Source organism: Nicotiana tomentosiformis, chromosome 1 (assembly GCF_000390325.3).
Source record: "Nicotiana tomentosiformis chromosome 1, ASM39032v3, whole genome shotgun sequence".
NCBI lineage: Eukaryota > Viridiplantae > Streptophyta > Magnoliopsida > Solanales > Solanaceae > Nicotiana > Nicotiana tomentosiformis.
The window spans coordinates 77,901,218-77,926,308 of record NC_090812.1 but is presented as its reverse complement, the minus strand read 5'-3'; the positions used below and the strand labels follow the sequence as shown (position 1 = coordinate 77,926,308).

Genomic DNA, 25,091 nt, shown 5'->3' with positions numbered 1-25,091 from the left:
AATCTCTCAAGATTCACGTCAATCAAGAGGTCTCGCGAAGTATATATATATATATATGTTCCAGATTTGAAGAATACATTCTTTGAACGAACCATTATCACTCTTTTTGTTCTACTCCAAGCAAACATTATACTTCTCCTTAGATCTGTTATATAATTAGTGAGAGAAGAAAGAAAGATAAATACTGGTGAGGCATTGTATCAAGAAGAGAAAAGTGACATAGATATTGAGCCGTTGGTGTAAAGCTACATCAACTATCTTGTACTCGAGATACTTCAAATACTGAAAGAGATCATCCTTACAAGCTAAGGGGACTGGACGTAGGAATCACATTGAATCTGAATCAGTATAAAACTCCGGGTGTCTTTATTTCCTGTTCTTCATTTCTGCATTATTATTATTTTGTTATTATCTCTAGTCGACTAACTGGCAAACTAGTCTACTTACAATTAAAAAAAAAGTCAATTCACCCCCTATTGTACTTTCACTAATATTTGTATGCAAAAATATCAGCAAATTGTACTTTAAGTATGATGTTGTAAAAACAATTTTACAGCCTCAATGAATAAAATTATACTATTTAACATTTTTACACACCATCTATAGAAGCCACTGAATAGTTGTATTGTCTAAATTATCCTTGATTTCTCTTTAAGTATCTAACTTAATTAATACTCAACTAATTAGGATAGTAAGATTAGATTTGGAAAAAATAGTAGTATAAATTAATTTTTATTTTGCTAAAATGTCAAATATTTTAGACAAGTTTAGTTTGCAAAATTGCCAACTTTTTAAATAGAAGTCATCATTCGGACTTGCTTATTGTTATTGATTTCTACTGATCTTCTATTGTGGGATCACAATTTTCATGCTCTAGATTGTATTATATTTCTTCAAAATCAAGAAATATATAGGAATAAAAAAGAACAAATTAGAAAAAAAATGCGTGTGCATGAGACTGCTACATGTAAAGAAATAGCGAGCTTAGAAGAATATTCATTGTATAGTATATCAATTACGTATCAAATTGTACAACTTTTGTCTCGAGAGAAAAAAAGAAAAAGAGAGAATAATAATATTGTAAATTTCAAAAAGAAAAATACTAACAGACACTCTTTATAATCTGGCGTCTTTCATCAGCACAATTCGGGATGACTCAGTCCTCAAAGGCCTTTCGCCATCTCCATTAATTGCAACCTCACAAATTTCTACTGCCTAATCGAATTTTCTAATCTTTTAACAAACTGATTTTTCAGTACATCGCAGTAGTGGCCGAGATTCACCAAAATTCTCCACACTATTCCGGTACTTTGCATGGCATGATTTCTGAAAATCCTCAAGGCTCAATGAACGGGTCGGGTTACCCGATCCGGATCTAGAGACAAACCGAAGGATCTCCTCGAACAGGAACTCGTCGCAAGGTATAGCCAAGGTTCCATGGTTGGAAAAACCGTACTCTTCCTCGGCCTGAATCAATAGCTTCCTAAAAATTGGATGATTTAAGTATGTCGCCCGCACGACGAATCTCCGGCAACTACTGCCTACGGAGATTGCCACGTGTCCGGCAGGCACATCAGGAGCTATTCGTTTAGATGAAGACGACACAGCTCTTTTTCTCCAATGCCGAAGCATCTGACAAATCTTAACGATGTAACGGATCTTCATCGATTTTCCGATCTCCGGCGACATCTCTAGTGACAAAATATGAGTGGTGTGTGAGAGTGGAGAAACTTTTCCGGTTTGCGATTTGGAATTGTAAGGAGTTGTACTCTACGCGGGTCTCTTATATAGACCGAATAACTGAAAGGACGAAATTGACCTTGGTAAGTTGAGGATATCTACGGGATTGCGACAGGTGCTCTAAGGCCCATGTGGTGGGCAGAGAAAAAGTGAATATGATTAGTTGCCGTTGTGGGACCCAATTTTACAACCAACGAGTCTCTCTTCTGAATCTCTGTGGATTTTATTTTCATATTATTGAATTTTTCTTTTTCGTTTTCTTTTTTTGTCTCATTTTGATGATTGCGAATCAATTTTTTTTAATATCATTAAGTAGTGTAGTGAGATAAATGGAATCTCTCTCAAAAAATGAAGGTTCCGATTTTGAGTTTTAAATATGGAGAAAGTTCTATAAGTAAATATTTTTTTTAGTGGACCTTACACAATATGAACTCAATTTAATTAGTCAGTTAATAACTTAATATTTAATACCGGATAAATCAAGCACAAAAAAAAAAGGAATCAATTTGATAGTTTTTGGAGCTTAGTTAAAGAAAAATTAATTTGATTTATCAAATATATTCTTATCACAAGTAAAAAGCTAAGTATTTGTAAACTACAAAAAACAATGTGTTAAGAGTTGCAATTATTTCATATTAAATACAATCAAAAAGAAAAAAAAAGTGACAGATAAACGGGGACAAAATTAGTACTAAATGCATCTTCTCCTTTCTATTTTCGTACAGACATTAAATGGCATTAAAAGTTTTGTGTGGCAATATTTGGTTAATCTTATTTTAGTTTTGGAATGTCTTGAAGTTTACTCTAATATGTTTTCTCTCTATAAATTTGTTTCCATTTTAGTTCAAATCAGATGTTATTATACGACATAGACTTATTTGAAAATATGCATGTGCAAATGGAAAGATATGAAAATTGTACTCACTTATTATGTCTTCGTATTTTTAGAAATGTTGATCCTTTTTATTAATGTGGGTGTAGCCTACTTTTTTAGTCAAATTATTTTTTAAAGAAAATATATTGAAATAGTCAATGTTAGTTTTAGATGGATCCATGAGAGAGTAGATTAACTAACATCAAATTTCCAGGATCTGAAATAAACGAACAATTAACAGATTAATTAACCTCATAAGCATATACTTTAAAAATACAACTAATATCACGTTACACCCCTTGATTTTCTTTTTCTATTTTAATTTTTAATTACGGACCCAAATTATTTGAAGATTTCTTGTCTGTCAAGGATCTTTCTATCCCTGTAATCCTACACTAAAAAATGGAAATAGTAAAGATTTGGGGAATATTTATGGGGCCTGCATTCATATTGCATCTAACCACATGTAATTATTTTGCTAACTAACTAAATAATCCTAATTTAAGGCAGACAAAATTTTCTCATCAGTCACCTCACAAACTATATGGGGGATACGTTATCCTTTGTAAAATCATTTTTCACCGATTCCACTAAAATTGGTAAAGTAGCAGAGGAAGTGTATAGGGAAAATGACATTGTATAGTCACTCTTAAAATAATATTCGTAAAAACATATATTTTTTGCATAAAGATATATTTTATATGTTATATACAAATTTTATACACTTTTTCGTTAATGGATTTAAATAGTTTCTGATACGGGTCTAAAAGTGAAAAAGCCCAAGTGTATAGGTATCCATCAGTGGCCCAATTAACAAACAACGACTGAATTGAAAACAAGGCCCAAACAACATGAAACCCGATAGATCCTTGCCCAATTAAATATGTTATTTCGTAGAAGAGCATCATTGGTGTTATAAGTAGTAGAAATGGCGTAGGATAACCACTTTTTAACATGGTATTTAGTTTTTATCCAATATTTTTAATGCTGAGCAAAAATAGTCACTAGTCTATTAAAATTAATATGAAAAGATATTTTTACCCTTTCTTCATGAGTGTTGTGTAAATATTAAGGATATGGTGTCCTTAACATTTACACTGTACACATGAAGTTAAGGACGCCATGTCCTTAACATTTACACTGAACATTTGAAATTAAGGACATGATGTCCTAAAATTTAACAACGAAATGTGTAAATACAAGACACTTTGTCCTTAATATTTACACAACATTCATGAAGTTAAGGACATCATGTCCTTAATATTTACACAACACTCATAAAGTTAAGATCGTTAACATTTACACTGTACACATGAAGTTAAGGACACCATGTCCTTAACATTTACACTACACATATGAAGTTAAGGACATGAGGTCCTAAAGTTTAACAACAGAAGGTGCAAATACAAGTTAAGGACATTATGTCCTTAACATTTACACTGTACACATAAAGTTAAGGACGCCATGTCCTTAACATTTACACTGCACATATGAAGTTAAGGACATGATGTCCTAAAGTTTAACGGAAAGTGTAAATACAGGACACTTTGTCCTTAATATTTACACAACATTCATGAAGTTAAGGACACCATGTCCTTAATATTAGCATAGGGGTATTTTCGTCCGGGCAGGTAAAAAATTATTAAGCACTGACTAAAAAATAAATACATTTTAAACGGTGATTAAAGAATAAAAATATCTCTAATTAGTGGTTAACCGTGCACTTCCGCCTTATAAGTAACAAGCAAACGTTTCATTCTTATGCATATTATACATACACACACAAATTTTTGAAGTATGAAATCATACTTTCTAAACAAATTACAGTCAATAGTCAAAAGAAAATTAAAATAAAAATTTTAAAGCTCTCAAAATGAACAAGCCATGGGTTAAAGTTTGCACAAAATGATCCTTAGTATAAATGAAGAATAACACAAGGTGTGAAGTGTGCACGAGACATTCTTCACCGATTGGGGCATTAACTTCAAGAGACGTAACCATATATTAGCGTCTTGAACGTTCTAAGACCGTCTCATTTAGAGACGGATGTAACATTTGCACAATAGATACATCCGAATAAAAAAATAACATATATATACTCCATTTGTTTCAATTTATATGAATTTATTTAATTAGGCAAGAACTTTAAGAAAAAAGAGAAGATTTTTGAACGTGTGATGTAAAATGAGGCATATATATTTTGTGTGGCTATAAATTATTGTATTAAGGTAAATTGTTTCCAAATATGGAAAGGGTCATTCTTTTCTGCACGGACTAAAAAGAAAATATGTTCACATAAATTAAAACGGAGGGAGTATAATTTAAAAAATATTAAATCTAATAATTTTTCCACTATATTAGAAGTGTCAGTGCATCAGGTGAAGCAGGGTACTCTCGGGGGTCTAAAGCCAAACTTTAATGGGAGGCCTTATTTGTTTTTAAAAAAATCCTATATATTTTATTTGAAATTTTTTCAAGCTTTTTCAGAATAAAATTTTTAATAATTCTTTGCATAAACCATTTAATCTCTCATGTAACATTATTAATCTTAAGTAATAGAACCCGATTCAAGAAGTTGATAACTTTATATCAGAACAATTTTTTGATGTTTCAATATACTTGTCTTAATGATGGAAACCCGAGAAAAAACAAAAAAAAAATAGAGTTTAAAAGCGTATTATTAATTTTCTAATGATAAATATAATATTTTCTTTATGTAAAATATTTTACTTTTCTACTTTAAAATACTTAATATTTTCTAAAGAGCCCCACAAGAAGAGTTGTAGTGGGATGGATATGATCTTTCCTTCCTTAATCGGAGGTATTCGATTCGAGTCTTAGGAATAAAAAAATTCTTTCTAAGGAGCGGTTTTCACTTTAATAGACTTTACATGGTACGAATTCAAATCACTCAATGCCCTAAATCAAATATCGGACATCATATAGGAATTGAAAAAAAAATTGGGGCCTCTAAAATTCTAAGGCCTAAAGCCCCAGTTTAGTGGCTTCACCCTAAAGGTGACAGGGGGCCGGTCCGGTCCGGGTTGAAGAAAAATGTGGGCGGCCGGTCACCAATCCGGGCCAGTATCGTTTTTTCCAATCGGATTTACTGAGTCCGGGCCCATCCGGTGATTTAATGAACCGGAAGGGTTATGGGCCAAAGGGGTCAGGCCGGGCCGATTTTTTTTAATTATATTTTGTATAACTACTGTAATTTATATTAAGATAAAGTAAAAATATAAAACAAAAAAATAATCTTATAAAATGAGTGTTTGAATAAAGGATGCAAAGGCTTTAAAATCCTTATATTTGAATATTTCATTAAAAATTTAAGATAATAGAATACAATGAAGATGGAAAAAAATTGCACTTATAATTTGCAAGTTCTTTTTTTATTTCAAACTTGCAAATAAAAGTTTACATTCAAAGGTTTTGCATTGCCTTGGTAAGTTCTTCATAATCAATATGAACCTCTTGGCCATCTTCTAGAGTGTTAAATTCAGATGGGTGACCATGTGTTAATATATCTCCAAGTTCCTTATCTTCTGGTTTATCAACATCTTCACGTCCATGATTTCTTCGTTCTGATCTAATCCAATCTCTGAAACATACTAAAACTTCCAAAGCATTGCTTCCCAATGAGTGACGGGTGTCTCCTAATTGTTGTCTTGCTTGACTAAATGCACTCCCTGATGCAACAGTTGAAATTGGCACATTCAGCACGTCCCGAGCCATAGCGGAAAGAACATGAAATTGCTTTTCATTCTCATGCCACCATTCCAACGGTGAAAATTACTTTGTGCGAGACTCTGATTGCTTTTGCAAGTAAAATTGAAGTTCATTAATGTTCCTGCTACTGGTTTGAGTGGAAGAAAATGTAGACCAAATATTATAACCATCAATGCCTTCATCTTCATCCATAGTAGTAGATGCAGTAGAAGTAGTACAATGCATAGTGGGATTAACATTTCCTACATTAATAGCATCATCATCAATTATATTTGCATAATAATTATATAATTATTGTAAATAATCATCTAGCTTGTTCATACAACAATATATATATATATATATATATATATATATATATATATGAGGTTTCAGTTGGTCCAATCTCTATATAAGTATATAAAGCATTGATTAATTGGTGACAATTAGACATCTTAATAAAAGGATTTAAAACAACACTAATTAAGTAAATAGGAGGAGTTGGAAAGAAATATTTTTTGAATTTGGCTTGCATTTTTTCAACAACATCCATATATTTTTCTTTCTTCTTAAATTCAGTGAATAGAAAAGAAATTTCAGTTATATGTACTAAAGCCATAGTAACAATAGGGTAATATATTCTAGAAAACTCAACAGTAGCTGTATAAAATTTATGTAAAAATTGAACAACGTCATTAATGGTCTCCCAAATATTAGTTGTTAACATACAGTTTAGATCAGTAAAATGCGCATTAGCAACTTCAGTTATCGGCAATCTATATTTATAGCAATATTTTAAAAATAAGTATATATAATTCCATCTAGTAACAATTTCATCTGGCATGAATCTGGGTTTAAGGTTATGCTCCGTACACTTAGTCTTAAATTCCTTAATTCTATATTGTCTATTATTTTCTTGAATAACACCAACTGCTCTTCTAACATGAGTAATCTCAGTCGAAAATAAATCAAGGTCACTTTTAATAATTAAATTATAAACATGATATGCACACCTAATATGAAAATTTTCATAGTGGTGGTTTCAAATGCAGTCTTAATAGTAAAATTACGGCATTATTGTTAGAAGCATTATCAAAAGACATACACAATACTTTTTTATTAAGATTATACAATTCAACAACTTCGCAAATAGTAGTACTTATAAAAATATCAGTACGGCTTTAATCTTCATCATATTTAAAAGCGATAATACGTTTTTGCATACAATAATTATTATCTATCCAATGACATGTAATTGTCAAATAATTATTTTCATTTACAGCATGTCCAATATCAGAAGTTAGAGAAACTCTACAAGGAAGGTGGTCAAATAAATAAGGGATTATAAATCCTTTGAATATATATAGTCAGATATGATGAAGAAACAAAAGAAAAAGGTAGACAACCCAAAGCAATCATTTTTGCTAACTCCTCGCGATCCTTCATTTTATCATATTTCATAAGTCCTCCAGCGCTAGGGTTTAGAGTTCCTTGATTTTCATCTAAATCAGAGCCCCATTCTATAGGATGAGTAATTTTCATATGTCTACTAAGTATTCCAATCCCCCCTAAACTTCCTCCGGTCTTATGTTTAAAATCATCTTTACAAAGTTTGCATCTAACTCTATCTGAATTCTCTATTTCGTCAAAATATTTCCAAACTTTACTTCTTTTCCTCCGATTAGTAGTCGGGGCCACATGTGGTCTACTACTAGCGCCATGACCACCACCCCTGCTACCAACTCCAACACTACTAGGTGTAAGTGGTGTCTTATCTTCAATTTCTAATTCATTATCTTCTATACCGAAAATCTTTCTGTAATTGTTCATAATCTATATTATTATCAGGTGATGTTTCAGAAATATGTGTAGAGTCATTTAAATTACTACTAGATGTTGAAGTAGTACCTCTTTTTCTATTTTTCCGATTACTCCGATTAGCAACCTTATTACACACTCTTTTTGCAGCATTAAACATATTGTGAAAATGTAACTACTAACAAAAATTAAATATGTAAATAAAATAGTAAATAAGAGAAAAGGTTGGAGGGAGTTCACCAAATTCCGCAATAAATTGAACACTTGATAATTTTCGCAACTCCAATGTTACCACGAAGAAACGTCAATTGTTCAAAATTCAAACTTCAAACTTCAAATAATACGAAAAATTAAATTCCAAAAAAAAAAAATGAGAGCCAAATAGTTTATTGCAATTTAGATGAAGAATGAGAGAATGACAATTGAGAATATGAGTTTGAGAAATGAGAGATGAGTGAAGAGGGGGTGTGTTTATAGTTTTTTAAAGGGCTAAATTAGTAATTACTAAAAGTGTTATTTTTTATAAAAAGTGCCCAAAAAGGGCTATTCTTACAAAATATCCATTGGGCAACGGTCAACTGAATTTTAAAAAAAAAAAAAATCAGAAAATAGTCGTTGAACCGGTCCGGGCCGATCCGGTTAACCGGTTCAACAGTAATTTTTCTTGACCGGATTTGACCGGTCTGGTTAATCGGTAAGAAAAATATAAACGTCTCAACCCCTTACCCCCCCAAACCCAGCCCTACCCGGCCCCTACCATCGGTCCGGGCCGATCCGGTTTAATAATGGTCTGGGCCGATCCTGAACCGAATCAACCCGGCCCGTTAAACAAGTATACTTCACCCTCTGGCCGCCCCGGGTACTCTTAGTTGACATCCCTATTTCCAACCTAGGCACTTTTGGTATTTCATGTATTTTCTTAATTAAATTTCTTCTATAAGTTTTTTGTACTTTCTGATGTACATGTGTATCTTTTCTTCTATTCCACATCTGCCCTCGATAAATGCAGTATGTTCATTGAGAAAGTGGGACCCTTAGACACTTGTTTGTGCGGTATTCGACTAGAATACATAAGGTAAAAGGTGGGACCCATATGACGTTTTATTGCACTATCCTTTTGGTTTCCTTCTGACATGCATTTAAAAGTTTTAATTTCTAAAATGAGGGGTCCACTTTTTTCCTTAAAACATCCATGTTTCATTTTGCACAAAATACATTAACTTCAACTAAATCTAAATTTTCAGTATCAAACTTGATAAAAGGTTTGCTCTATAATCTATGTGGTAGCAATTAATTCCCAAAGTTAAATGTGTAGGGTTTGCACACTAAATAATTGATGAAAAATTAAAAGGGACATTTGAACAAAATTTAACTATATATTTAAAATAATATGCAATTAGGAACTAATATTTATATACTATTAGGCCGTTTCAGTAGACGAATTTGCCTTACTATTAACTGTTGAAAGTTTATGATTGATTAACATTTGTTCAATAGAAAAGACTATGTAAATTCTGCCGGAATAGAGAGGAAAAGATTATGTTATTAGGTACGGACTAAAAGCTCACCAATATGATAAGCAATCAGGACTATTAATATTCGAGATTTTTACCTTCCTATACACTATATGAAATCTTATTACCCTCCCTACTCAAGTTTCAATATAATTATATGGGTATATACAATTTACCAATTATATTCATTTTAGAAATTAAATGAGATATTCCCCCCCCCCCTCCCCCCGCCCCGTTTCTCCTTTAATCACGCTAAAACGTATCTAACATACATATCTCACTCCTCCCAGCCTCCTCTACACCCCCCCCCCCCCCAACCATGATTTTGATCCTCTCTCCCCCCATTAAGGCTTTCTTCCATTTTTGTTCAAAAAGCTTTTACAATTTCTCTCTCAAATTTTCTGATTTTTCTCTCAAAATCCCTACGAAATCGTTATTGCTTCAAATTTTCTTTCCCTTACGATGAAGAAGAAAGGAACTACAAGGAATATCCCTAAAAAGCTATTGATAGTGATATTCCTGCTTTTGATTTGGGTGCTTTCTCACAGGATTCACCACAAAAAATAGTAAAATCCAGACATGCAACACCAGAGAGAAAGTCCAAGTTTTCTCCTCGTAAAGCTAGGGCAGAGGTTCGAACAAAACTCAAGCATGACATGGATGCTACTAAAGTTTCAACATCTGCTAAATCAGTAAAAGGAAAGGGGCAAAGAAATTGCTCGTGATGATATTATTCTGAAACCTGCAAAAAAAAAAAAAACTTCTACTAGCAAACCTTCAAAAAAGAAGAAGGTTCAAAAATCTCTAAAAAACATACCTCAACAGTCATTAGAAAAGGTAAAATTGTAGCACTTATAATTTTTGGTTGTTATTCTTGCTTAAAAAACTATTTTCATTCTCATCCTGATACCTTTTTTTTTGTTCTGTAATTGTAAAAATTTTGTGTACATTGTGTATATTTCTTATTTTTTTATCAAATTTTCTACATATTTCTAGAAATTATAGATTTGTTTTATATTATTTGAAATAATTTTGTTAGGATATGTATTACATGATTTAGTTGGTTTTGTTGGTTAATTTTTGCTCCATTTGTAGATGTTAATTTTATTTTCTGTAAACAAATTGTATATATTATGTCTAGTTGTTAGTCTTCCCCCCAATTTTTTAAATGTATGTTACTTTGTAATTTCTTGCTCCAAATAAATAATTGTCAGTTCATTTGTAGCTTTGTCACGACCCAAATATCTAACTAGTCGTGATGGCGCCTATCGTGGAACTAGGCAAGTCGACATTCTCAATATGCTTTCAATATATAACAGAAGTGAACTAAAACAACTAAACTAACTGAAAGTTTACATAATAACGGGGTAAAAACCCACAACACAAGTGCGGAATGATAGTCCGACATCAGAGTGTCACTAAGTCTTGAGAATCTAACACCTAATCTAGAAAACAGAGTCTACTACAGTCTGTGTCAAATACCAATACAAGAGAGAAAAGATAATAAGAAAGGAGAAACAAGGACTGCGGACGCCGACAGCTACCTCGTAAGTCTCCGATAATCAGCCCGCGCACGAAACTCAGCGACCTCCAGAACCGTACACACCTGGATCTGCACATGAAGTGCAGGGTGTAGCATGAGTACCACTAACTCATCAAGTAACAGAATTAAATAAGGAACAGAGAATCAGTGACGAACTATAAAAATACAGATCATTTCAAAGGTTTTTAGTATAGAGTGAACATGATTTCAAATCCGGTGGTAAAAGTCAAATCAGTTCGAGCTCAAGTAAAACAGATATGAATCTTCCAGAAATTTCACAACAACAACAGATAACAACTAGGTGCAATAATAAATAAAAGCAAGTACAGCCTCTCAAGGCAACAGTCGCTCAACTCATCTCAACAGCTCATACTCTCGGCTCTCAGCCCTCAATACACACTCTCAATAGGTACCTGCGCTCACTTGGGGTGTACAGACTCCGGAGGGGCTCCTTCAGCCCAATCGCTATATTGTTGCGGCGCACAACCCGATCCAATATTGTTGCGGCGTGCAACCCGATCCAATATTATTGCGGCGTACAACCCGATCCAATATTATTGCGGCGTGCAACCCGATCCAAAATTATTACGGCGTGCAACCCGATCCAATATTGTTGCGGCATGCAACCCGATTCAATAATATATATATATATATATATATATATATACACGTGCAACCTGATCCATATACCTTACAGCTTGCAACCCGGCACTCAGGCCCTATCTCAGTCACTAACCTCTTCAGCCCCTCGGGCTCACAGAATATCATAATAATTAGCCCAAACAGAGAATACAACAAGTATCAACAAGAAATGAAAGGGAACGGAGATATAACACACAAGTAAGACTGTGACTGAGTACAAGATAACAATTAGCAGTCAATTCAACAAGTATACGACCGTTGCGGGTCCCAACAGTGATACTATATGGCTTAAGCATGGTTTCTAACATGAAAGGAAGTCAATTGCTCAAAGACAAGGAAAAACAAGTAATAACAATGGCTATTCCACTTTACAGTCTCACGGGACGGACCAAGTCATAATTCTTCACGGTGCACGCTCACACGCCCGTCACCTAGCATGTGCGTCACCTCCAAATATTCACATCATACCAATTCTCGGGGTTTCATACCCTCAAAACCAAATTTAAGACTGTTACTTACCTCAACTGCGCAGAAATCCTACTCCGAAATGCCTTTGGTTCTCGAATCGGCCTCCAAATGCCCCGAATCTAGCCATAAACAGTACGAGATAATTAATATTGGCTAAAAGGATCAATTCCACAAGAAAACTACTAAAATATAGCCCAAAATTCAAAATCAGCTCAACCCCCCCTCCCCCCGGGTCCCACATCTCGAAACCCGACGAAAGTCACAAAACCCGAAAGCCCATTCACTCACGAGTCTATCCATACCAAATTTATCAAAATCCGACCTCAATTGCCCCTCCAAAAACCCAAAATTCACTCTCCAATTCCCAAGCCCTAATCTCCCAAATCTCACCTCAAACACTCACCAATAGGTGCAAAATCAGTGGGGAAACACCATTATTAAAGATAAATAAGCACAAGGAACTTACCTCAGTGATTACTCCGAAATCCCTCTCAAAATTCCCAAAATCCGACCTAAAAAATGATAAAAATGGTAAAAAATCTCGAAGTGTTATATTTATAGGTTCTGCCCAGACTTCTCGCATCTGCGGCTCCATTTCCGCATCTGCGGGCAAATCCCTGCTTATGCGGAAAAATTCCTACACACTGCCTCCTCTCCTGCGATCAAGTGACCGCATCCGATCTTCGCGGGTGCGGGAACTACATCGCACCTGCAGTCCAAACTCCCACCTGCGCCCTTAAATCCGCTTCTGCGACCATTGCAGGTGTGGGAATGCCATCGCACATGCGTCCTATGCCCAGGTCCTCCTTAGCCGCATCTTCGGCTCCTCCTTCACTTCTGCGGGCTCGCACCTGCAGTTCTAACTCCGCAAGTGTGGTTACACCAGTAGCAGCAGCTTCAGCTGCAATTCCTCAACTCTCATCAAGCCGTTAACCATCCGAAATTACCCCGAGGCCTTCGAGACCTCAACCAATCATACCAACAAGTCATATAACCCCATGTGAACTTAGTCGAACCTTCGAATCACTCAAGACAACATCAAAACACCAATTACACCCGGATTCAAGCCTAAGAACTTCTAAACTTTCAAATTCCACAAACGACGCCGAAACCTACAAAAACCACGTCCGATTGACCTTAAATTTTACACACAAGTCAAAAATGATACCACGAACCTATTCCAACTTCCAAAAATCCAATCCGACCTCGATATCAAAATTTCTACTGCCGGCCAAAATCGCCAAAATTCCAACTTTCGTCAATTCAAGCCTAATTCTACTACGGACCTCCAAATCACATTCGAGACGCGCTCCTAAGTCCAAAATCACCTAACGGAGCTAACGGAACCATAAAAGTTCAAATCTGAGGCCGATTTCCCACAAGTCGACATCTGGTCGATTTTTCCAACTTAAGCTTCCAATTAAGAGACTAAGTATCTCAATTCACTCCAAAACCACTCCGGACCCGAACCAACCAACCCGGTAAGACATAATACAACTGTAAAGCACAAAAGAAGCATAAGTGAGGGAAACAGGGCTATAACTCTCGAAATGACCGGTCGGGTCGTTACAAGCTTAGCTGTAGTTCAGTTGTTGTATTTGTCATTGATTTTGTAATTTATTTGTCTGCAATGTATTACTATATTTTTGGATGTAGATAAAGCGTAGCAGCATTGTTATTATTTTGTTTTCTTATCTTTAAACATGTTTTATTAACTATTTTTTCCATTTGGTGCAGAATTGGAGATTTTTTGCATCACATGATGTTGATTATGGCATCACTAGGTTTCAAACATTATCCGACCCTGGTGTCCCTGCCCAAATCAAGGTATTATTGTTTGAAAATGGGATAAAATTATTTAAGAAGACATGTTTTGGGTACTTTCTTCGCATGCCTAAAATATGTATCCAAAATCGAGCAATTCACCTTCTAATGAAGTGAATCGAACACATCCGGGTCATATGTTTTCACAACAGAGATGAAGGGTGAGAGGCTGAACTTTGGGTTGAGGGAGTTTGCTCTTATTACTGGTCTCAAATATTTTACTGAAGTAACCGACTTTGGTTATACAACTAAGCATGATAGTAAAACAATGCGGAGTTATTTTCTGAACAAGAAAAAAGTTGAGAAGTCATACTTGAAACAGATTGTAACCAGCCGTAGTTGGGTGAATGATGAGGATGCAGTCAAGCTGTGTATTCTCTGATAGAGTTCTTCATGTGACCCTCACAGAAAGATAATGGTTTGATTGACCACTTTAGGTTCCGTTTGGAGGACTCGGGGCAGTATGCGAATTTCGCATGGGGTATCAAAGCTTATACACAATTGCTTCAGTCTGTTAGGCATAAGCTGAACCCTTCTTTGCATTTTTATCTCCTTCGAGGTTTTTCACTCGCTATGCAAATCTGATTGTATGAGTGTTGCTCTACAGTCAACACAGATATAGCTACAAGAGTTGGTAATTTGATTCCCCACATACTTAACTGGACATCAACAAAAGACAAGATATGGATTTCTGTATTGGAAGAGAGGATGATCAAACCATCATCGATCAAGGTAAATGTTTTTCAGTTTTGTATAGGGTATTTTAAAATATTGACATACTTAACACAACAAATCTACATGTTTATGGTACAGACAATATAACTACAAATTATCTACAAATTTTATACATATGATAACTATCTCCCCTATATTTTTATTTCATTCAGTTCACCAACATGATTGAAGCCCCAGAAGAGCTTTCTAGATTGACTTTGCCGGACAAAGTTGAATACATCCTTGAATAAGCTGAAGCGCAGGCCGAGCATCCGACAAATGCTCCATCTATATCTGGCAATAAGCAGTGAATGGGAATAGATGACAGGAAAGATATTCTAAAACAACTAAAAAATTTAAGAAAAGATGTTGATAAGGTAACTACCGATGATATTCCTAACTGGTTTCTGTAATTTATGTTATGCAAATTATTTCTTTAACTCTTTCTATTTTTATACTTAGGTCGGTTTAGAACTTGGATTGTTCAAGAAAGAGGTATACCTAATTCTTGATTTTTAGGCTTCTTTATATATCTGTAATTCTCTTATTGTGAGATACATTATAAGCATTTTTGGTTCTCTAGGTTTTTGAAGAACTAGGTAGCATTCGAGTGTTATTCAATGATTCAATCAAATCTATCTTACAGGCAATAAAGAGTCAATAGGACACTAACATCGATACTAAGGTTTCATTCAAATTATATTCATTAACGAAAATATTTTTTACCATGTTTATATTTATATTACCATTCATAAAGGATATAGCCTCAGAAATTCTGCTTGCAGTTTAGTGACAGTTCTGCAAAAAATGATGAGCATTACAAAGCAAAAAACACGTAACAGTATCACGACAGTTAAATAAGTGTTGGGTAGCATCACTAAAACAAGTATTTGTTCAATTTTAACACAATTTGATGACATGTCTTACCTAGGTTAAACATATTACTAAAGTATCAACAAATAATCTACATTATACATCCAATTGCTGTATAAGATACAAGACACATGTCTGATATTCAAAAAGAAGAGAATGTTCTTATATCATGTCCGGTAGGTGTTGACTTATCTTCCCAGTTTCAAGAGGCATTGAACAAAGAAACTTCTGGTATGATTTTGTATATTTTGTCTACATAATTCACAATACATATTACATTTAAACTACGTGACAGAATTTCAATAAATTAACTACAATTTAATAATAATTTATCTATATATTTTTTCGTTTATTACAAATAATCTACAATTCTCTTTCAATGTACACATTTGTTATCACATAGAAGGAAAGTATGCATGTGCACTCTCCACATCAGGATGCAAATGTTGCTAGACAAGGAGACCATTTCAATGTGGATAAGGAGACAATGCATTTGCAATCTCCAATTCAGGAAGCAAATGTTTCCGAACAAGGAGAGGATTGCAACGAAACTTTCAGTGGTATTAATTCTTACAATATAATTGTAGAAAAACATAACAGCTTTCATATAATTTACAGTTTTCCTAACATTTCTGATGCAAGCAACATACAATGTTATTTTTTATTTTTAACTTTGTAGGTGAACCAGTCGACTTCATCAATGTAGATGATTCGGACAATGATTCCAAGTCTGGAAAAAGGGCAATAACACTTGATGATTTTGAGCTGCCGAGGTTAATGAAGATGAAACAACCCCTGTGTAGCAAGGAAGAACAAGGATTCCTGGAAAGCATGTCAGATCCCCCTTTCTCCTTTATTTCAGTTCTGGTGGAAGCACTTCTGTTGGCCCTCCTCCAATTTTCAACATCTAGCATCCATTTACTGGGGTAATTGGCGAAGATGTTGATCCTGCTTTGTTGGAAGAATTCAATAAGTGGTTATATTTAGGTACCGATACCGTTTCAAAGAGGTTAGATTATACACTTTTTTTATATTATCGAGTGCATAGAATTTATGGATTTTCAATTGCAACAACATTTTAATTGTACTTGCTATGTCTTTATATAGAAAGAAGGTGCCTTATACTGTAAAAGATAACCAGCTCAACCCGTGGTTTGATCTTGGAGCGGAGAAAGTTGATAAAAAGGATTGGTTTTATACTTTGGCACATCCCGGGCAAATCCTGAACAATACGGTACACTCATACCCCGGAAGAATTTAATGATAAGCTGAAATATTCTGTTATTTTAGATATCTGTAGATTTTTTGTTAAAATATTATAGTTAAATTATATGCTGCAGTGAGAAATAATGTAATTTATTTTTTGCAGCACATTGATATTATTTTATACTTCTTGAGGAAGAGAGAAAAGTATGGTCCTGAAAACAGAACACGGTTTACAACCACTGACTGTATGTTCAAGAGTAGAATAGAACAAATTTATGAGAGGTACAGTAAGGCCCCTGCTGATAGGAAGCTTGTTGTTGTCAAACCCCAAGACGTCATCAGAATACATATTGGGGTACCAATTACTTGCAAGTGTTGCATGGGACAAAGTTGATTTGTGATTATGCCCATAAATATTGTTGAGCAATTTCATTGGTTGTTGGCTTTGTTTGATATAACCGATAGGGTTCTATATGTTTATGATTCTATGGCCTTTTCACATAATCACAAACTTGTGGAATCTGTTGTCGACAAGTTTGCTATTATGATCCCCCTCTACTTGTCATCCACCAGCTTCTATGGAAAGCGTCTAGACATCAACTACAAGAACACAAAGGCATACATTGAAAAAGGTGTTACTGACCCTATTGACATTCAGTGGTTGGTCGGTGAGATACCCCAGCAAAAATAGGGATCACTGTATGTGTTGCTTTTCCTTTAATTTAACCAATTGAATTTTACATTGAATGCTAAAGCTTTTCCCCTAATATTTATTGCAGTTATTGCGGTGTATACGTGACGACAATTATTGAATATGTCAGCATTGGACATCTCTCAATTTCAGAGGATAACCTTTCTGATATTGATCAACACCGTAGACGCTATGGAGCGCTCCTTTGGGATTATGCTAGAAAAAAGTAAGAGCTTGGTGAAATTAGTGAAAGTGAAGTGACTGGGAGATTAAAAAGAAGAAAAGGTGCACCAGCTGTGAGGGGGAGAACAAGAGTTCGGACAAAAAAGAATTAATTTCCCTTTTCAGTAGCTATTTTGTAGGAAAAGTGTAACGAACTGACCAGTCGTTTTGAGCTTTAGCCTTTTGTTCGGCGGTTTGAGACCTTGAGTAGCTTCACTTCAGGCATTATGACTTTTATGTGTGGTCAGAATTGAATTTCGGGAAATCCGTAGTTGATTTAGAAAGAAAATTCTCATTTCAGAAGTTTTAAGTTGGAAGAATTTACTAAGGTGTAATTTTTGAGTAAACGGCCTTGGAATCGGGATTTAAAGGTTCCAATAGATTCTTATGATGATTTTGGACTTGGTCGTATGTCCGGATCGGGCTTTGGATGACCCGGGAGCGTTTCAGCGCCTATTGTGGAAAGTTGGCATTTTGGAAGGATTTCATAAATTTGGGTTGAAGTGCATTTCAATGTTATCGATGTCCGATTGGGATTCCGAGCCTGTGAATAGCTCTGTTTGGTGATTCTGTACTTAGGGGCGCGTCCGGAAGTGTATTTGCAGGTCCATAGGTTGTTTCGGGGTCAAATGGCGAAAAATAAAATTTGAAGGTTTTTGGAGAGTTTGACCAGGAGTGGACTTTTTGATATCGAGGTTAGATTCTGATCCCGAGAGTTGGAGTAGGTCCGTAATATTGAATGTGACCTGTGTACAAAATTTGAGGTCAATCGGACGTGATTTGATAGGTTTTGGCATTGAATATAGAAGTTTGAAGTTTTAAAGTTCATTAAGCTTGAACTGGGGTGCGATTCATGATTTTGATATTGTTTGATGTGATTTGAGGCCTCGAGCAGGTCCGTGTTATATTATTGGACTGGTTGGTATGATTGGACGGGGTCCTGGGGGCCTCGGGTAAGTTTTGGATTTTTAACGGATCGATTTTTGGACTAAGGGAAATTCTAAGGCAGCTGGTATTTGGTGTAACCGCACCTGCGAGGTTTTGGCCGCAAGTGCGGAGCCGCAGAAGCGGCCAGGAGGGTTGCAAAAGCAGTTCTGGGCGAGCTGGGCAGTGCCCGCAGGTGCAAGACTTCTTCCGCATCTGCGATGGCGCAGATGCGGCCTCTTGGAGCGCAGAAGCGGAGTGGAGCACAGAAGCGGAGTGGAGCGCAGGAGCGAGGTGCATTTGCGCACCTGCGATATAGTGGGAGTGGGTCATTGTCCGCAGTTGCGAAGGGACGGCCTCCAATGTTTTCTGCAGAAGCGGTCTTGGTGCCGCAGAAGCGGCCTTTGGCTTCGCAGGTGCAAAAGTCACCTGGGCAGAATGTATAAGTTAGCCAAATCGGGTTTTGGCTCATTTTACCTCTTTTCTCTCATTGGAGCCGGTCTTGGGTGCGATTTTGAAGTGCCATTTTGTCATCCTTCATGAGGTAAGTAATTCCCACATATTGTGAGTTAAATACATGGTTTATATATGGATTTAAACATGAAAATTTGTAGAAATTTGAGATTTTGTAGAAAAACCTAGAAATTGATATTTTTGGAATTTGACCACGAATTTGGGCATAGAATTGAGAATAAATTATATATTTGAGTTAGTAGTGCTATGGGTAGTGTTTGTCTTCAGAAATTTTCGGAATCCGGGCATGTGGGCCTGATGTGATTTTTATCGACTTTTTGAGCAGAGTTGGAAATTGTTGTAAATTGAATTATAATGACTATTAGAGTATATATTTATGGATTTGCACCTTTATTGACTAGTTTTGGAGCGTTAGGCACTGAATTGAGCCGTTTGAAAGGCTTGGGAGCCGGCTATGGAACTTCGGAGCAAGGTAAGTCGCCTTTCTAACCTTGTAAGAGGGAATTAACCCTATAGGTGAATCAAATCATTATGTGTTTCTATTTGTGGGGGCTACGTACGCACGATGTGACGAGAGTCCGTGCGTAGCTACTATTATGCTTATGTACGGGTAGTCTAGGACCCATATTATGTTGTACTTGCGATATTTGCGCCCTACTTGTTAATTTAATTGTTTAAAATATTTAGAAACTCGATAAAGGAATTTTAAAAATGTTAAACTTCATTTACTTGACAGTTAAATGAGAATTTGAAATTTTTGGAATATTTGCCCCTTAATAAATCTTGAATTGGTTGTTTAATGTGTTTTCTCTTTTGTGGAGCGGGCCGAATGCCTCGGTAGCAGATAGATGCATCTATGGTTCGCGTCGTTCGACCCTCGGTACTGCACAGTTTAAATATTTATGTTGGATCGGGCCGTACGACCTTAGCATGATTTGCGCATGATATATCTTTGGAATTTATAATAATTGATATTGCTTTCATTGGCCCGAGATACAAAAAAATGTTAAATGACGAAAATAAATTTGGAAAGTTACTATTAGCAAAAGAATTGTTTACTTAATTCATGTTATTGAGTTTACAGCCGTTCTATACAATCCACGCTTAATTATACTATCGATATTTTATTGTTAGCCCTTAGTAAGTGTCGGAGTCGACCCCTCGTCACTACTTCTTCGAGGTTAGGCGGGTTACTTATTGGGTACGTGTTGATTTACGTACTCATACTACACTTGCTGCACATTTTTGTGCAGGTACATATATGTCTAGTGACCTTGTGGGCGCAGAGGCGCGGTTATGGCGGGGACTTAGGTGAGCTGCATTCTATACTACGATCCGCAGCCAGCAGAGTCTCTTTCAGAGTACTTATATTTCTCCGGTCCAAATTTGTATTCTGGACAGATGTTGTATTTTATTTTACATTCCTAGTTGAGGCTGATGCACTTGTGACACCGAGTTTTGGGGTGATTATGGGTTGTCTTGTATTGAAATTGTTAAAAATATTATTATTTACTCTGTAAATTCCATCTTTTACTATTTAATTGAAGGAAATATGATTTCAAAAATATTAAAATGAGAACCAAAGTAAGTACTTATTTTTGGCTTGCATGACAGCGGTGTTCGGCGCCATCACGACCTTTAATGAATTTTGGGTCGTGACAACATGGTATCAGAACACTAGGTTCACTTAGGTCTCACGAGTCATGAGCGAGTCTATTAGAGTCTCGCGGATCAGTACGGAGACGTCTGTACTTATCTTTGAGAGGCTACCGAACTATTATGAGCACTTCCCTTCTTGATTCCTCATTGTGCGATTTGATTCCTTTGAGGCTTATGCCTTCATTTCCTTCCTATTCAATCTTATGCGACGTGAAGCGCTTGTTATAAATTAGGAATCGAGGAATTTTATTGGTGCTACACATGTGGTGCATGATATTTCTCCATGCATATTTGATTGGGCTATTATCATCGCCTTGCGGAATGTCGTTCTGTCATTGCAGCTCAGTATCAGTATTACCAAAGGTTTTGAGAATTGGCATTGATTGTTATGACTATTCGTGTGTTGCTATCGCACAATGTTTGAGTAATGATAGGATACTTGTCTATGTGTAGGGGCAGTGAATGATTTGAAAGGAGGTTTATTCTCAATGCATGATTCAAGGGTTCAGTGTTTTATTTCCAACGGAGGAAAGGAAATCAGACTAAGAATATTCAGGTTTGGGTTGATGGAATAACGAGACTTGGTATTTTCGAGCATGGTAGGATTTTTATCTGTGATGTGGTGTTGTCGTCCTTGTTGAATGTGTTAAGTTCGCTGGTGTTATGGTCTTCTTCAATTCGCCTTTGGGGCAGGGTATTGTGAAATGGGGCTAGGGAAAGCGGCTGTCAGAGATCGCGGTGTGCAGTGGTTTAGGATCGAATCGGTATTCCTAGTGTTGATGGATCGAGAAGGATGATCTTCGGAAAGGTTTAAAGTTTGTAGCGATCTATTGGTTCAAGTGTTACAGAGACGGATTTTGATTTAAGGCAACAGCTGGGCAGCGGAGGATGAGGAAAGAAATGTGGGAGGTGTCTTGTCGCGGTTAAGTTTCTAAAAGGCCAAGTGCGAGAAGCAGAAGTCGAGTAGTTTCTTAAAGAAGAGGGTTTGACCAAAGCAGGAGAGTGGCAGAGTAGCATATGAGTTCTGTGGTAGGATAGTTACACGCCTTGGGGGAAGTTAAAGTGATTTGGGATTCATGGTGGACAGTAACTAGGTTTACATACTTAATTTGGAATATCGACTGCTATATTGAGGAAGATTGGGTGTGACAGGAGGGAGTTGCTTAATATGAAGAGGGATGCAACATGACTTTGGATTGGAATGTATCGTCGCACCTTTAGTTTATGTCAATAGGGAGTGAACGAACTTGTACAGCTGGTGAATAAGCACGGGCTCAGGGTGGTTTATTGATTTTGTAGTAATTGTACTCGGTGCAGTGCTGTTGGAAGATGTCGGCATATAATTTCCACAGGTGGGTTATCTCCTGTGAGCAGGTTAGCGGTCGTGTGGTGTTGACGAAGCCTCTACGAAGGATTTTACTGGCTATCCAGTAAGAGGTCAAATATGTGAATGTGGCTAATGATTTAGAATGTTCATGAAATGTTTCACATAAGGATTTCGAGGAATTTGGCAGGTTGATTGTGCAAAATCATGTCAATGGGGGATAAGGAATCTCGGTAGGTTCCACAGTTATGCAATGGTAGCTTCAAGCTAAGTGGGAGAGCCCCACCATCTATGATTGGATTGCATGGTTATCTACTTGTGAGGTTTCTGGTTATCGGCATATTGGTGGGTTATTACGACTAAAGAAAGAGAACATCAGTGGTAATTTGAGCAAGGGATTTGAGGGATGTGTGCTATAATTGGCCTTATCTATTCATGTTCAGGCTTTGGGAGGACTCAGAGTTTATGCTTCGTGTAGATGTGAAGTACAAGGAAAGTGATACAGCCGGGTACTTCTTTGAGAAGGTGTTCATGTGCTAGCAGGGCCTTGGAGTTTGATCATAATTGGGAACAAGCCAGAGTGGGTGACTCTCAACAATGGTTCTAGTGGGTTCAAAGATTCAAAGTATGGTGCCTAAGGATATCGAGCCAGTAGTATGGTTAAGTATTGAGCTTTTGCAGCGGATTATGAAAAGTGGCTTGGAGTGTTTTATGTTATCTTGGTCTACGGTGTGGCATTGGAGGAATGGGAGAAAATAACTTCGGATTCATAGAGGGATTTTCATAATGGGTGTACCAGTTGAAGATGCGAATATGTGCATAAGGAGGGTATGAGATGGTTCGTGGGTTTTGGAGACAGCGTGGTCTCGTGAAATAAGGTCAATCGGGATGAGTGCGAATTTGGGTTCATGATGTTTTGAATGGAGCTATTATTATTTCTAGGGCAAGTCCCGAGTAAATTAGAAAAAGTGGCTCAGTTGGTAATGGTTGAATCATCACAGTTATGGCAGTGACTAGTTTCTCCAGCGTGAAATTATACATGTGATTTGTGGCGGTACGTGCGAGGCTCGACGGCCGCCGTAATTGATTTTCATTTAGAGGCATTCGAATATTATGGCCTGTCATGTGTAGATGGGTCCCGTGAGAGTTATGGTAGTTTAGACCACTACTTGAGGATTGTATTTTCTGCGGTTATGGGAATTCAGTCGCGTGTTGCAATGGTTCTCCTTAAATGGGTTAAGTAAAAGGTTGCTATGTGATGGAGTGTTTATTCTATTAGTGGATCAGGAGTTATGATGTAATTCTTGTACTTTCACGTATTGGCATGTTAGGTGTAGTGATCGGCATGGGAATTGGAAGTTGAGGATCAAGGTTGCAGTCGATGTCGACAAGAATGTCAAGAGTTCGGATGAGCGGGGAAGAATTCAGATGTTTAGAGTAAGTTGGTATTGTCTTTAACGTCACCTGAGATCGGTGTCCTGTGTAAGAGGCTTTGTGTACTGATTTGCGGCTTCTTGATTTGCTTTACAGAATTTGTGTGGCCGGTGGTATATATGTGCAGACTTGTTACCTGGTGCGGAAGGTCGTGGGAGCATATCCCACGAGAAGATGGTATAAGTGTGACATATGGTCATTTGATTGATTAAAGATTGGAACCAAGTGTGGAGATTTGGTAATATCGCAAATGCGAGAGTTTATGCCTGAGAGGCATTCTATTCCTTGGGTTGTGGACCATGTGAGTTTGTTTCAGATTTGACGGTTGTTCTTATGTATCGTGAATAGGTCATTGTGGGCCTTGAGGGGTTATTTAGACAAGCATGGTATGATTAGAATCGGTTTGAGGTCCATTGATGGGTCCAGATGTGGATGTGTATTCTACACCAGCCTGGGTATGTTCATTCAGTATAGAATTCCTTATGGAGGAGTATTCGGGCCTGGGATGTTAATTTCATCGCCAACTATTTCATGTAATACTCTATTGTGCCGTGTGGGTTGTGAGACAGCTTGATTATTTGTACAATGTGTTGAGGTCCCGCGTAGAGGTGGTGTTATGTGAGCAGGATGGCTCTCGAGATGCAGATCATATATCGCACCTTAGTGGTTCTTGAGTTTTATAGCGTATGACGCTACCCGTCTCCCTAAAATTTGTATTATGCACTTGGCATGCTTATGTGTAATGACCCGGCCGGTCGTTTTGAGAGTAATAGCCCCGATCCCCTATTTACTATTTTCCCCGTATCTTTTTCTGCTTAATTGACTTGCCGGGAGGTTTTGTTTTGGTTTCGGAGTATTTTGGGACACTTAGTCCATAAAATGGAAGTTTAAGTCTTAGGATTTTGACCATAGTCGGAACTATGTGAAGACGACTCCGGAATGGAGTTTCGTTGGTTCCGTTAGCTCCGTTGGGTGATTTTGGACTTAGGAGCGTGTCCGGATTTCGTTTTGGATGTATGTAGCTTATTTAGGCTTGAAATGGCAAAAGTCAAATATTTAAAGATTTTGACCGGTAGTGAAATTTCTGATATCGGGGTCAGATTCTGATTCCGGAAATTGGAGTAGGTTCGTAATGTCAAATATGACTTGTGTGCAAAATTTGGGGTCAATCGGACTTGGTTTGATAGGTTTCGGCATCGGTTGTCGAATTTGAAAAATTTTAAGTTCTTTAAGTTTGAATCGGAGGATGATTCGTGATTTTTCCGTTGTTCGGGGTCATTTGAGGGCTCGATTAAGTTCGTATGGTGTTTTAGGATTTGGTTGGTATGTTTGGTCGAGGTCCCGGGGGCCTCAGGTGAGTTTCGGGTGCTTAACAGATGGATAATTTGACTTGTGCATATTCTGAAGTTGCTGGTTCTAGTGTTTTCGCACCTGCGGTG

The 25,091-nt window shown here is 36.6% G+C and overlaps 1 protein-coding gene across 1 annotated transcript; it reads right to left on the bottom strand.

Annotated features, from left to right (window-relative positions):
• Positions 1-984: 984 nt before the first annotated feature.
• Positions 985-1,893, bottom strand: LOC104104657 (auxin-induced protein 6B). Its single transcript, XM_009612796.4, has one exon. The coding sequence runs from the start codon at positions 1,687-1,689 to the stop codon at positions 1,237-1,239; it is 453 nt and encodes a 150-aa protein (XP_009611091.1). The 5' UTR covers positions 1,690-1,893; the 3' UTR covers positions 985-1,236.
• Between the last annotated feature and the right edge of the window lie 23,198 nt (positions 1,894-25,091).